General features: G+C 40.3%; 1 protein-coding gene across 2 annotated transcripts; it reads right to left on the reverse strand.

The window, feature by feature from the left end:
- Positions 1 to 899: 899 nt before the first annotated feature.
- On the reverse strand, positions 900 to 9,806 carry pfn2b (profilin 2b). Of its 2 annotated transcripts, none has more exons than XM_010736631.3 (3): positions 9,432 to 9,798; positions 6,118 to 6,310; positions 900 to 2,882 (listed from the first exon to the last, which is right to left on the reverse strand). In XM_010736631.3, the coding sequence occupies exons 1-3, from the start codon at positions 9,558 to 9,560 to the stop codon at positions 2,785 to 2,787; spliced, it is 420 nt and encodes a 139-aa protein (XP_010734933.1). In that variant the 5' UTR covers positions 9,561 to 9,798; the 3' UTR covers positions 900 to 2,784. The 2 variants fall into 2 exon arrangements, with proteins under 2 accessions (XP_010734933.1, XP_010734934.1); XM_010736632.3 differs by lacking the exon at positions 900 to 2,882 and adding an exon at positions 2,940 to 3,284 and having other exon boundaries at positions 9,432 to 9,806.
- Positions 9,807 to 14,071: the final 4,265 nt, after the last annotated feature.

Genomic DNA, 14,071 nt, shown 5'->3' on the forward strand with positions numbered 1-14,071 from the left:
CGTCAGCTCCAGTAAACTTTTTCAGTGTAATGACCTGATTATCTGATAATAATCAGCCTGTTTGAGCCAGGCATGTCTCATTAGCAAGTGAAAATTATAGGAGCTCTACAGTCTTGTCAAACATCACCAATTCTTCAGTTAATGAGCGCAATTTCACCAAAGTACACGGGATAAGGGTAATCCGAGGTGGCCCATGAACCTTCCTCGTTAGTGTTGAGGTCATTCTACACCCATTTCCTGTTGGCTATACAAGAACAAGCATGAATTGGCTTCAGAAAAAAAAAAAAAAAGACGGGATTTTCTCTGCCCTCAAACACCAGCAGTTCACAAAATCTTAAGTCTCACCCCAAGGTCCATTTAGGAGCTGTCCTACAGCTTTCAACCATATCACATGAGCTCAATCAGCAGATGGTAATTTCCCCCTGGGATTATTAAAGTATTTCTGATTCTGGTTCGCACAGTTGTCATAGCAATGTTCAACCTGTTTGAGCTTCGTCATTCTGCTGTTATCACACGCTTTACAGCTGCTTCTAAAGAGACCATAGCACCTTGAGGAAGATTGTTTCGTCAACTGCAGTTTTCAGAGTCATGAATGAACTTCGATTACCTAAAATCAATGAGAAAACTGAGGGAATGGGACTTCAGGACGTTTCTGAGAGCTGCTTCATGAACTAGGATTAGTTAAAGGGGTTTTACTCTGCAAAGTCATGCAAGAACTTTGAAATCAGAAAGACTCCTGTCCAATAACTTCAAGTTAAACTTGACGAGTTTACCTTTCAGAGTTTTCAGTCTTGGTACTAAGCTAACTACCTGCTGGTTTTTGTGTTTTCTCATCTAACCTTTGGTAAGAAAAGTGACAAAGACACAGCACATTGGGTGTGAAAGACAGCAAACAATTATCTGGTTGGAATAAATTTATTTGATCTGTCTGTAAACAAGGTGATAAATCAATTTATGGCATTTCTTGGTTTTATGCATATGAAATCAGATGCATTAAAGAGACTGTATCCCAGATGTAAGAAAAAAAAAGTGGTGAGGAAAAGGAAATGAACATAAATCAGCTAACACGACTTGAAACTTTTTTTTTTTTTCTTATTTTTTCTTATGAGTACACATATCCCACAAGGCCTAAACAGTGGAGCTGAAGCTTAAAGAAAGAAAAAGTGCCAATGAAATGACTTCTTATTGGACAGTGGGTGAAATCCATCTTACAACAGCAACAGATCTCTATTATGGCACAGGATACACAGGTTCTGCAGTTAAGTTTCGACAAGACAACCATAAGCGTCTTTGTTCCAACCAATCCCATCTCACATTGAGTGTCATTTCTACTTTTGAAAGGGTTTGTTTTTTTTAGTTGGATGTTACAGTTAGCAGTACTGAGCGTGGACAGACCGTGTGATACCCCAGAGCTCAGCTGACTATAGAGTTGAAGGCAATTTATTCCACAGTTTTGTAGTTGTCAACACAGCATGGGTTTGTACAAATGCAGTTGTTTGTTTTCTAAAACAAAGAAAAAAAAAAGAAAAACCTGAAATGAGAATTCAGATACTCCCACCCTTACCTCCCCTGTAGCTTCATATTTTATAACCATAGTAAGTGTTACTGTCTGGTTAGTGATTCCTTCATCAGAAAAAGTTAGCAGTCATCCTTCACATGATTTAGAGCAATTGTATAAACACCCGAGCTTTGACTACACTTGGTCCTATACAAAGAAAAATAAATCAAACTGGACACACTCCAGATGGTAATATGCTGGGATTTCTACTGTCCAAAAAATGGCAGCCTTTCAAAAAACAAAAAAGGAAATATATTACAGGAGCTGGCAAACAAAAACAGTATTAAGTGCCTGAGCCATTGTTACTGTGGAATGTCCATGGGTTTTCGTGTAGTCGGGGAGGTTGTGATGACTGGAGGAGGCTACCAGCAACTGGACGACACCAACGCTCGCGAATCCAGCTCATGATTGTTAACTGAGCTGATCAGAGCATCCCCACATGCTACCTCCCTTTTTAGAAATGGTAGACGGGACAGAGCAGTGAATCTGTAAGGAGAGAAGTTGGGGCAGCTAGCTGGGTGGTGTAGTGTTTGATGTAGAGTGTCTCCTATGAGGTTGTATCGTCGCCTGCTTTGAGCAAACAGGATGGGGAAATGGGGGGGTGGGGGGGGACTGAAAATTTTGGCAGGAGGAGTGGGGTGGGAGGCATGGGTAGTAATCGGTGTGAGAGGGAAATGACAGTGGACTGAGATATGCACACAGTCTGTCCTCCTGGACATAATGTGGTGGGGGAGTAGAAGAGGAAGACATGACGAGCTTGGTTACCACTCAAGTGCTCCAAAGGCATCGGCTGCACAGAGAGGGAGTGTGTATGATTGGGTTTGGGAGGGATTAAGTAATGGGCACCGTGACAGAGAAAAGAAAGAAATATCTACTTCAAATCGATGCTATAGCTTTTATTGTTCAGGTGTTTGGCCAGAAATCTTTGCTGGTCTTGGTTAAGTACAGATTTGTCATGACATCCTGTTAGCAACATGCTCATCTTTGCTATGGATCAACTTATAGTGCTCAAGGGGGTAAGAGTACACAACGCAAGTGTGTTAAGGAAAGGACGGGTTAGGGCAAGATGACAAAATATGGGATAAAAAAAAATTTTAAAAAGAAATGGGGAGAAGAGAAGGCAAAAAGAAACAAAAAAACAAGTAACTAACAACTAGGACTGGAAGTAGTGTGAAATGCAACAGGGTGGTAAGGGTGAGCTGCTAGGTGGCTGGGTACAGGCTGCTTTAGTATCCGGACTTCCTCAGGTAGTCAGCCATCACATATGCTTTCTTGTTGAGTTGCCCTCCATGGACACCTTCCTTCCCCATGACAAAAACCAATGCTGGAGTACACAAAGGAAAAAAAACAAAATAAATGAACAGACATGGTGATAGCAGGGTTGGAAAATAAAGTACGTTTATTGCCACCTTGCTAAATGTGGGGCTACATTGTTGAGGACAGAGCCTGGACCCTGCACTTGTTCGAAATGCTCCTGGGATTTTGTTTAATGGGACTGTTCGGGCAGGAAACATGGGTCTGACAGTAATTTGGTATTTTTTTGTCTATTTTTTTTTATGTTTTGTGTTTTTTTTTCACGTTTTCTCTCTCTCCCTCAACTATGTCACATAAGCTACGTCAAAACTAAACTAAAACCCTGAATCCCTCAAGTATTTTGCCATCGTGTATGCCTTCTTATTCAATCCGCCTCCATGGACCCCTTCTTTGCCCATTACCAAGACCAAGACTGAAAGAAAAGAGACAGAGAAGGAACATTTAGAGAAGGAGCGGAGACCACACAAGTGAAAAGTGAAGAGCACAGAGCCCAAAGCAACAGGCAGACAAGGACAGCTACAGAGGAGGATAGTGGCGCGCGCACACACACAAACAAACAAAAAAGCAGTGCTTTGGTGTGAAGACCGTACCGAGCCTGAACGTTCATTTTCTTATCAGTGCTGCTGGTGGTGAAACATCACACATTAGAATTAGGAAGACAGAGCACAGGTACGAGGGGGGGAGGGGGTTCATGCAAAGCTGTTTCGAGTCACCTATGATGACTAAGCGACCAGGCTGAGGCTGAGCTGTCGTTGGTGTTGACTTCCACTAACAAAGAAAGCAGTTTGATATGGACTATTGATAAAAAGGTAGCCGTTACTACATCAGCGTAGTCCGTCCTCACAGAAAGGATTACTTGGTCTGACGCTATACCTGGTCACAACCTGATAAGATCAAGGACCAAGTAGACCAGGTGCAGATTGGTAATGTCACACCACAAATCTTTTGAAAAACAGACTTGAATACAACTTTTGGCAGCTATCGTTCATTAGGTGCACTATTATGAATGTATTCATCCATTTAGTAAAAAAAATTTAACAGCTGCATTCATTTTTTAGCAAATGTGCAAGATCTCTTCTGAAAGAATAATGGCAACAAGGATCACCATACATCTATATTGATTTATTTGGCCGACATATTGTCAATAAGTAAGCTCAAATTTGCAAACGCAACTTTCCCAAAGTCTGCCAAATCAGCTTCTACCAGGTATGATATGATCATGGTGCTAATGTAAGGGACTAGCTTGGCGTTCATCCTTTTGTCTGCACTAACTTCACTCTACTGTAAGAGCCTCATCGTTATGTTTCATCTGTAATCAATACACACCACGCCAGCAGCAACAAATAGGAAAGTGAAGCTTCTACTGAACACTAACAACCAGGACTAATGCAGCACATATGCAGATACAGGAGCATGCGTGTGGTACCTCTCCTCAATACATGTAAGAGCCCTGAATAAGTATTTTCACAGGAACACGGTGGAAGCACGTGAGCAGGGAAACAGATTCATACTTTTGAGGGTAGGGTGTGTGTTAACCAGGAAAGAGGAAGATACATGCAGTTCAGGAAATGGTTAGGAAATCCTGGCCCAAAGGGTGAGTCCAGTGTGTGGAGAATAGGAACCAGTTACAGTCTCACCTGGAGGTTTTAGTAGTAGCTGGGAAAAGTAGGGAGGACAGGGCATTGGGGCCCATAAAGGCAACATGAAAACTGGCACAACTCTCCGGCAAGTCCCCAAAACAGGAACTTATCTCCATTTTCTTAAAGCTGTACTGATTTTGTATGCTACAAAAGGGGAATTTATCATTGCTAAATCAGTGTGCAAAATTTAATTTGTTCACCAGCCAAACGGCTACTGAATGTTCAAATTTTACCAGCCATGTGCAGATTTTTACCAGCATTTTGCTGTCTCCATTCATATTTTACTGCTCAGTCTATTTAAAGCTATTCGTTGTAAACATCTGTCGGTATATTTATGGTTTTAATTCTCAGGAGGATTTCACATAACCTATGCACCAAACCAGAATTTTCTGATAACGGAATACATGTTACCAATGTTTAATATTTTACACATCTGCATGAAGCACTTCATTCAAAATAAATTAATGTTTTAAAAACAGCTCCATGAGAGTTGTGACTGCAGCAGTGGAGAGTTTCAGGCATGCAGACCACAAATCACGTGACAGATTTATTGTTCTGATTGATTCATTTTCAATTTGACGGATACTTATTTCTGTCTGAAGTTTAGAGCTGAACAGTACCTCGATATGGACTTTATGCAATAACATTTACTAAGAGTAAGAATATAATGCAATTATTTTTATCATTTTAACATCTTGTTATATAAACGTTATGTGAAAATCTGAATCATCGAATAGATCAGGAAAAGGAGAAGTTAAATCTTAACAGAATTGAATGAGGTCGATAAATGTCATGAACAAGGAAGCATAAAATCTCTCTACACAACAGGTATGCAAAGACCAATAATAAAAGTGCAAGCAGCATGTCATGAATTATTTATGAGGACTGACTTGTTCATCTGTAAGATAGCTAGTCTTCCTTATGCCAACAACAAGTCATACAAGTTAAATTAAACTACTACAATTAGGGATGCACCGAATATTCGGCAACCAAAAGTATTCGGCTGATTATTGCAAAAAAAAAAAAAAAGCCACATTCGGCTTTCGGTGAAGTGGCCGAATAGTGGCGTGAGAAAATTGATGCAATGAAACAACAAGCGCGGTGATCTGGCCAGGGTTGCTGATCCTTTTCTCATTCATACACAATAAACCGGAATGACTATGACTTCGGTATTCGGCCAACTATTTCATTTTTATTTGGCCGAAATTTTTCATTTCGGTGCATCCCTAACTACAATAATAAGCTATGCCTGACAACTACTGGTATGAGAGTTATATTGTAGGGAAATTCCCCTTTTATCCTGGCCTTACATAAAAACTTGACATTAACTTGCCTTCAGCTCTAAAACAAACTGAGTTTTTGTGTAGATTACATTTAGCTGAGATGCACTTGTTCCCCATCATAATTAAAAAGGACATTTAAGGGTAACATCCTGCGATTCACAGACTTTTAACAGCAGTGTATGTCATATATTGAGGAAAGGTGCATTCAAGATCTATTCCACATGCACAGACAACACAGAAGATATAAAAATGGCTTAACTGATGGCACTAGAATAAAAGCAGGGTATGGTGCTACTGTAGCACTACAGACATGGGAGCTCACCTTTGCCGGCTTTGCCTACAGTAATGTTGTATGTTGGCTCTCCTCCTTGACTCTTTGTCCGGATGTCCATTGTCCAGTCGCCGTCAATTAGGAGGCTGTCTCTGATTACGGAGCACTTTTTATTGCCTAAGGTCATCCCACTGGTGAAGAATCCCTCGCGGTCCTTTCCTATTAACACATCGATTTCTTCAGGCTAAAAGAAGGAACACAAAACCAATCAGTCAGGTATATGCACATTTCAGCTATAGTTATCATTTTAATGCAAATACCCATTAATCCAGGTGGTCTCTTCCGTTTTCCCTAAGACATAATTTGTGGGTGTTTCTCATTGCCTTTGCTGAACATAATTCTCATCTCCTGCTCCACAGTGTGGGTCTGTCAAGCCTTCTGAAGCTGATTAAGTGGCACACAGATAAACTGTTTAATTCCTCTGCCTCTCAGCTTTCTAACACTATGCAGTGCTCTTAAAAGTACAGGATACCCCATGGGTTTTGTACATATGATACGTGATGCGAATATGGAATCTCTTAATGCGATATTTCAAATCATGACATAAAACACTGATGATTACAAGTAGATCTTTTGTGTTTTTAAAACTGAAATTGTGAAAAAGGTTAATTTCACACCACACTCCTACACAGATTAGAGACATAAGGTTATACACAATCTAATCCATTTTAATAAACCATGCACTTCAGTGTACATGCTGGATTAAAGTTTAGAAACAGATTATGAAATATGGACTTTTTGGATGGCTTTGGGGTGCAAGTACAAACATTTTCAGGAAATGAGAGGAAGCACTATATTCATTGTGTTCCAGTCTATGAATGGAAATCTTACATCCAGACATAGGGATTCAACTGATGATTCAGATAGCTTCCAGTGACAGGGAAATTAGCTGCAGATATTTTAATCTTTCATATTAGTTGCATTCAATTTTAATAATCTATGGATTCGCAGAATATTCCATCGCTGCACCCGTTTAAAAAAAAATATTCATATACAGCAGTGCATCACAGATCTAGAAACACAAATTAATGATAAAATTGAAGAGTCATACTTAAAATGTGCAAATCTGGATCTACCTGACAAACCTTCAAGTCTCATTTCTATAACCACAAACTATTATCCAAGAGGATAACATGAGTGTGACTGCTTCTGTGACCAGGTATGATGACTTTCAATGAGAAACAAGGTTTTGCTGTGTTTGTTGTCATTCAATCTGGTTAATTATTTGTATTTATTCAGTTCCTCCGTTTAATAAATAGCCTATAAATCAATCCTCAAATGCATGTTTGATGTCTAAAAACAGATTTAATCTTGCCAATAAAAGTCTTTTTACTCTGCTAAAGTTGGTCAGGATGGTAGATGACAAATATTGAGAGGATGTTCAAATGAAGGGGGAAAGGTGCCTGGTGTGTTTAGAGACACAGCTGACTCGATTATACCATCACTGGCAGGTCCTGAAATCAGAGGCCCACTACAGTGGACACACATTATGCAGAGTACACTGTATTGCTAATATTCCACTTTGTTTATCCACTCTGCTTATATCTACAAAAATACATTCCCGCCCCACACACGTCTTCAATTAAACTGGATTTATTAAATGAATAAATCCGCAGGACCAAAGAAAAGAAGGAAAAAAAAGGCGTCGCCCCCTCAGCTCCAGAAGTGCACAGTCATGGCACACATGAAACCCTCCAGGAGGAAAAACTGTAAACTCAAAGGATTTCTGCCGGCTCGGATAACGTTAGCATGGCGGCTAGCTCCACGCCGAGGCCCGGTTAGCTCATTAATTACATTTACCGTCCTCTTTCCTCTCCCCTGAGGGGGGATTCAGTCTCCTATGTCCGCATGAGACTTGTATCGCCGTTTCACATATTCAGTGTGAGCTTCCCGCATTCCTATAGCAAATGTAAATCACCGGGTCTTAGAGAGCGGTGACAAAAAGAGAAAAGAAAGGCAGGCTAACGCTGATAAGCAGTGAATTAGCTCTGGCTACACGTGTGCCTTTTTCCACACGGCCAACAAGACTCGATCAGTTTGTACACTTTGGATAACGTTACCCGGGCCCAGGTGGCCGGAGTGGACACTCCCAAGCACCAGCGGCACAGCCCGTTCATAGTTCACTTTTCTGGGGGGCATGGCTTCTGATTTTTTACAGCGAAAACGAGCCACATGTTCGTTATAGTCGCCGTTTAGCTCGGTTAGCGTTCACCTGCACACAGATTTAAATTATTGACTACTAATTTATTTAACAGACAAAATGGAGGCTCAAGGAAGCGCCCGAGACGATTGTTAGATTACAAGTTGGATTTAAGTTGTTTGTTTAAACAAAGAAAAGTCTAAAGTGTGGCGACTTTAAATAAAATAAAAAAAACAAATAAAAAAGTATAAATACAAAAAGGCGCGAGTTTAACCGTTTAACGGCCGTCAGCCGAATCCAAACGGCTCGGTTTGCCTCCGTGAACAAAATGAATAAGAAGCCCGGAGTGTGTCCGCCATCTTGGAAAATAAGGGGCGGTATCACGGTGCCGCCAGTGTGATTCACAGAAGCCGTAAAGGAAAAAACGAGAAAGAGCAGCGGCACGCCAGCACGTCGCGGACGCCGTGTGATCGCCGCCAACTTTGCGCTATTACCGTTAGCGGATAATGATTTTCCAATGGAGGGGGGATGACCGGCCTGATTTGAGCTAACGGCGAGCTGCTAATCACCGTTAACGTTCCGCTGCTCGGTAATACAGCCGGCAGACGGTGTTTGTCCACTGAGGAATAAACGTTTAAAAATAAAAAACGTCCAAAAAAATAAAGCACATGGAAACAATTCATCATTCTTCTAATTTAGGATCGGTATAAATCGATTCTGCTTTGTCCGGCTGGCTCATTTCATCTGACCGGTATCACAAGCAAACACGGCTAGCTGACGCTAGCTTGCGAGCTAGCACTGCTAGGCTAGCCCGTTTAGCTCGAGTTCGCGGCACCTTCAGTCAGTGTTTCAGTCATCTCTGGCTGCTTTGGCGGCTATTACTAAAAAAAAGGGGGGGAAAAATGAATGTAAAAGTTAAGGTGAACATTGGGTCTAATTTACCAGATGGTGATATAAAAAAGGATTAGTGGTAGGTTGAAAGCAACGGCGCATACGTGCCAATGCATCTTGTGTGTGTGAGACAACCGGATACCATGTGTACCACACACTGCTCGCCTTATCCCCATTCAACAAGGCCTGGGCTATGCAGACAAACCCACCGGCATGCAAAACGTACATTTTCCTCCCGTGTAACCATAGATCAGGACAAACACATCACACTCACCGTTATGTTGGCAAAGGTACCGCCGACGAACGATGCCCAGACGTATTTGGCGTCCGTGTACCCAACAATGGCCGAGTCCTGGCAGCTGCCATCAGCCATCAGGTTGTCCACGTAGTTTTGCCAGGACATGTTTGTGAAATTAGTTCTAAGATGGAAAAAAATACGTAGGGTGAAGATAAGCCACAAACGTCTCTTGAGCGACGAAGAAACTGTGAGGAAGCTGTATTTATCAGTGGTTTATCGGGCCTCCAGCAAGCAGAACCCTCCCGGCTCCGTTACGTCCCGGCTTTCTTCTGGTCTAGGCAACGAAGAGAAGCAATCGGGCAGGCGCTTGGGTGTAGTCTTCACTAAATCACTCCGCGTGGGCTGTTGTTCGCCCTGCTGCCTCATTGCATGATATACTGCGCAGCGGATGAATACATTGTGGCAATAAGCAAGACAGACTATTTTTTTCCGTCTACATCAAAGATTTGTTAATTATTGGAGATTTAAATATCCAAAAAATGCGCATTTACACAGCTTTCAAAGAATAGTACACCATTTAGTCATTGTTCCAGGCCGATCTAAATCATGCTGGTGCAATATAATTCATTATAATGTATGTAAAATAGTTTTGGACACACAATTCACATGAGTTTTTACCTTCTGATGATCACTGAAGTCACATCAGCTACCTCATCTTGTGTGAACCACTGGTTGTTCTCATTATCTTCATATCTCAATCCATTTTTTTTTTCTAGTTCTTGATTTAAGATTTATCTGATAGCTACCCCATTTTAATCAACTGGGCAAATGGACACAAGGATACAATCACCACACATTTTCAGTTTTATTTCTACTGTAGTTGTTCTGTTGTTTTTTAATAGGTCAGGGTCTCACACTGAAAGACAGGCAAATACCCTCAAAAAGCCCCTAGGTCATCACAGGGTAAAACATGAGAGGCAATCACACACTGTCACTATTCTAACAGGAAAATCTGAATCTCCAACACATGCAGTTTAAACATCTCTGGATGATGGGAGATTAGCTCCTGTTATGAAGTTTACATTTACACTTACGCAGGATGAAAACTAAACCAGTGTGTTATATTCTGTAATGTAAACCACACTGTGCTGTGCTGTGTGCTGGAAACAGAAAATGTATTTACATATATGTGTGTATGTTTACATTTTAAGCATAGCTTACGGTCTAGAATATCTTCTTAAGCAGAAAGGATCTTTTGAGGTTTAGTCACAGTATTTTTCCTTTGAGTTAGCCACCATTTAATCTGAGGTACATCTTTGTTAAATCCTTCTATATACTACACCAAACTGGTGAATAATTGTGGAGTTTGTGTAAATTAAGGTACCGACATATTAAAAACTCAATACTTTATCGTCACTTTAATGTAGATGATGGTCGTTTGCTTTGGTGAGCTCACATAAAGCTAAACAAAAACATAATACAGTACCTGGTGATGAAGATTTATCTGCTGTGGATCAAACCTGTGGGTGTTCTTTTACACGACAGCATCAAAATACAAGGACACACATACCGTGTGTTTGCGTTTTATCCTTGGAAACCGTTAGTAAGGTATACACATGACTTTTTATATTCTTGTTATCCTTTCTCTCATCCTGTCACCCGAGTGAACTACTAAAATTAGCAGAACACATAAACAGGCTGTAAACAACTTTCAGAGTTTGATCACCACATCACATAGCACATCTTCAGTTCCCATCTTGGAACTACTTTTATTGAACAAGACCACATGCAGGTTAGGTTGTGCAATGGCAAATCAATGGCAGTTAAGAATCATTATCAGAATCAGAAATACTTTAATAATCCCAGGGAGAAATTCTTTAAGGTTTGAATTTTTAAGGATTGAACGGAGAGCATTAATCAGTGATTTTTTATTACTCAGATCAACATGACTCAATGAAATGGTGCACATGAAACAGACATAATGTCAACACTTGAAAAAGTTAACTTAATTCAGAATTTTATTTATTCAACAACTGCAACGTCTTAACTTCACCGAGCTCAGTTTTTATTGCACAGAAAGCATCTACTGGTTCTTTCTTCCAAGGCTTTTTGAAGCGCCGCATCATGTGACTGTTTTATCTCTATCTAGAAACTTCTAGTGACTTATTTCACTTACTCCCTCCCTGCAGAAGAATGAGTGGGAAAAAGTTATTAATTGACCAGGCAGAAGGAAGTGAGCAGGTCAAACACTTGTCAATCAACCAGCCACACCCATATTCTTTTCTCCTATTGGATGCCGTCAGTTTCCATGGCCACCTCTGTTTTGCACTTGTGCTCTGTCAAAATAGTACCACACACAGCCAAACCACTCAGGCTGCACATGAGTCATGGAGATACAGAAAAGAGAAAAACTTGTTTGCTTTAGAAAAGGCTTGGTTTTGAGAAAGGCTATTAACATCGTGTATTGTCCTTAACAGCTGGATAACAAGGAGATAAACACAGCGAGTAGCTATTCACTGTTTTTTCTGCAAGCTATCATCATTTTCCCTTTTCTGCAGGCACATGGTATCTATGTTTTTTCATGCATAAGTATATGATTTCAAGATAAAAACAAAAACCCTCACAGTTTCAGTGTTACAGAGAATAAGTCAGTGTAGTTGTATAGCAGTACAGTATTTGTGGTATATACTGTATAGTAGTATAGTATCTACACTCTGACTCTAACACCGTGTCCTGTGGCATCCTTTTGGCTCAGCAGGCAGATGCATATACCATGTGCCTGTAACTGATTTACAACTTGAAGGGCATGTCGCCATCTTTTTTTTTTCCATCTTTCATGCCTCTATATACAGATATTTCTAATAAAGTAGAAAACCAGAAGAATGCAAGGAAGTAAAAGGCTTTGAAAGCCAGCAGCAATACCAATGCTTGCACACTGAAGCTGCTGACAGCTAGTATTGTGTGCCTTTATGGCCTGTGACCTCGTAAAACGAGGCAACACATATTTGTGATCCCCTGTCACAAGCTGCACATGCAGACTGATGAACAGGAGACCTACATGTTTAAAACCACTTAGCCAGAGTATAAATCATAAATTACAAAAGTGAAACTTTTTATTTTGCATTTAGATAATCACTGTTTTAGTTAAAGCTGTCTATATCTTTTATGTTTATACCAAGTAAAGACTAACATTAATCAATCTGTTAGCCTATCTCTCAGTACTTTGGGTTTTCCTGGGTTTCCTGGGTTTGCCTGGGTTTTTGGGTTTGTGTTTCTCAGCCCGAAGCCCATTTGTTTATAATGAAGACATTCATTTTTATTTTATAAACAACTTGTCACAATTTTCCCCAAAACAGCTGGGCACTGTAACGTTTCACAAACGCTACTCAAACAGGAGGATTTTGTACATTTGATGGGGACTATTTTAAGTGGTGGATTAATACACATATGGAGTATTTCCGGCAGCAGGACAGCATATGTGGGATTGGCTAAAAAATAACTACAGTCCTAAATTTATGGTAATGAAGGAACATGTCACTGAGAGCAATAATGTGGCTCATTCGTGTGTTTTGAAAAGCTTTCAGACATCAACAAAGGTCTATGGTACAGAGTTCAGGTGGTATCATCATCAGGTGTGTCAGGGTGTGGCTTCTGAGCACAACTTTAGTAGAATCATTTTATTGGTGGGCTCGTTGGTTTTGGTCTAAATATTTCTTGATAGTAGAAAATTTTAAAAAAGCTAAATATTTGAAAAAAAAAACAGTTTTTGGTTCACATATTTCTGTAAGACCACAAAACCCCTTATCCTCGGTTTTGTAATTGTAACACAGGTGTTTCTCAACAAGCCTAACACATGCTAATGTATTAATCAATATGTTTACACTGAAATGAGTAGAAGAGTAGAATAAGCTAGGTGGTCAATATTACAAGCAACCAACAGGACAGAGGTCAAAGGTCAGAGCCACAGCTGCCTGACAGGGTTTGAAGTTGAAGTTATCAGCCTGCAGTCTTTAACTATGACTCTGCAGGAGGCTCTGCTTTGTCTCATATAGTTCTTCCAATTAGACAAAATTATTTATTCATGATTCTAGTATACTCTTTGTCTTGCATAGCAGTGGAAGAAGTGGACCCTATTTATAACTGACACAGATGAACACTCTCAAAGGTCGATAAGCTTTGGTGTATTTTTAATAACATATATGGATAAATAAATAATCTTTTCACTCCCTGACACGTGATAGCCTGAACTTGGGATTTCATGCTCAAATCACACCATTTTGTAATATATATTTCATTTTCATACATTTTTAATTCATTTGAGAGCTCATGAGAAATAAACAAAGTGCGTGATTCCTCTGTAAATTAGTGTTAAAGCTAATGAAGAGGAATTCCTGATATTTTTCTCCAATGTTGGCAGTGCTTCGTCAGTGTGTTCCCTAATAAAAATCTCAACATGACGACCATGATTTAAAAGTAACTGAGCCTTAGACTGTCATTCCTTCCTGGAGCGGCTCGGGTGCAGTGCATTAAATATTGAGCAGCAGCAGGTAGGGAAGATGGAGCACTGGGGCTGCTCTGTTCCTAGAAAATGTCTCCTCTCTGCATACTAGGTCCCAGGCCTGTCACAAACAAAGGAAATCAATAGTAGCCAAGGATTGGGGGAAACGGAGGATGCA

The sequence above is a fragment of the Larimichthys crocea genome, chromosome XVII (genome assembly GCF_000972845.2).
Source record: "Larimichthys crocea isolate SSNF chromosome XVII, L_crocea_2.0, whole genome shotgun sequence".
Lineage (NCBI taxonomy): Eukaryota > Metazoa > Chordata > Actinopteri > Sciaenidae > Larimichthys > Larimichthys crocea.

Excerpts from the sequence above, each read along its gene's own strand:
- pfn2b (XM_010736631.3), bottom strand. The coding sequence starts at position 9,560 with ATGTCCTGGCAAAACTACGTGGACAACCTGATGGCTGATGGCAGCTGC. Across the intron at positions 6,311-9,431 it reads GTACCTTTGCCAACATAACG|CCTGAAGAAATCGATGTGTT; the intron begins GTGAGTGTGATG and ends TCCTTCTTTTAG. Across the intron at positions 2,883-6,117 it reads TGTAGGCAAAGCCGGCAAAG|CATTGGTTTTTGTCATGGGG; the intron begins GTGAGCTCCCAT and ends TGTGTACTCCAG.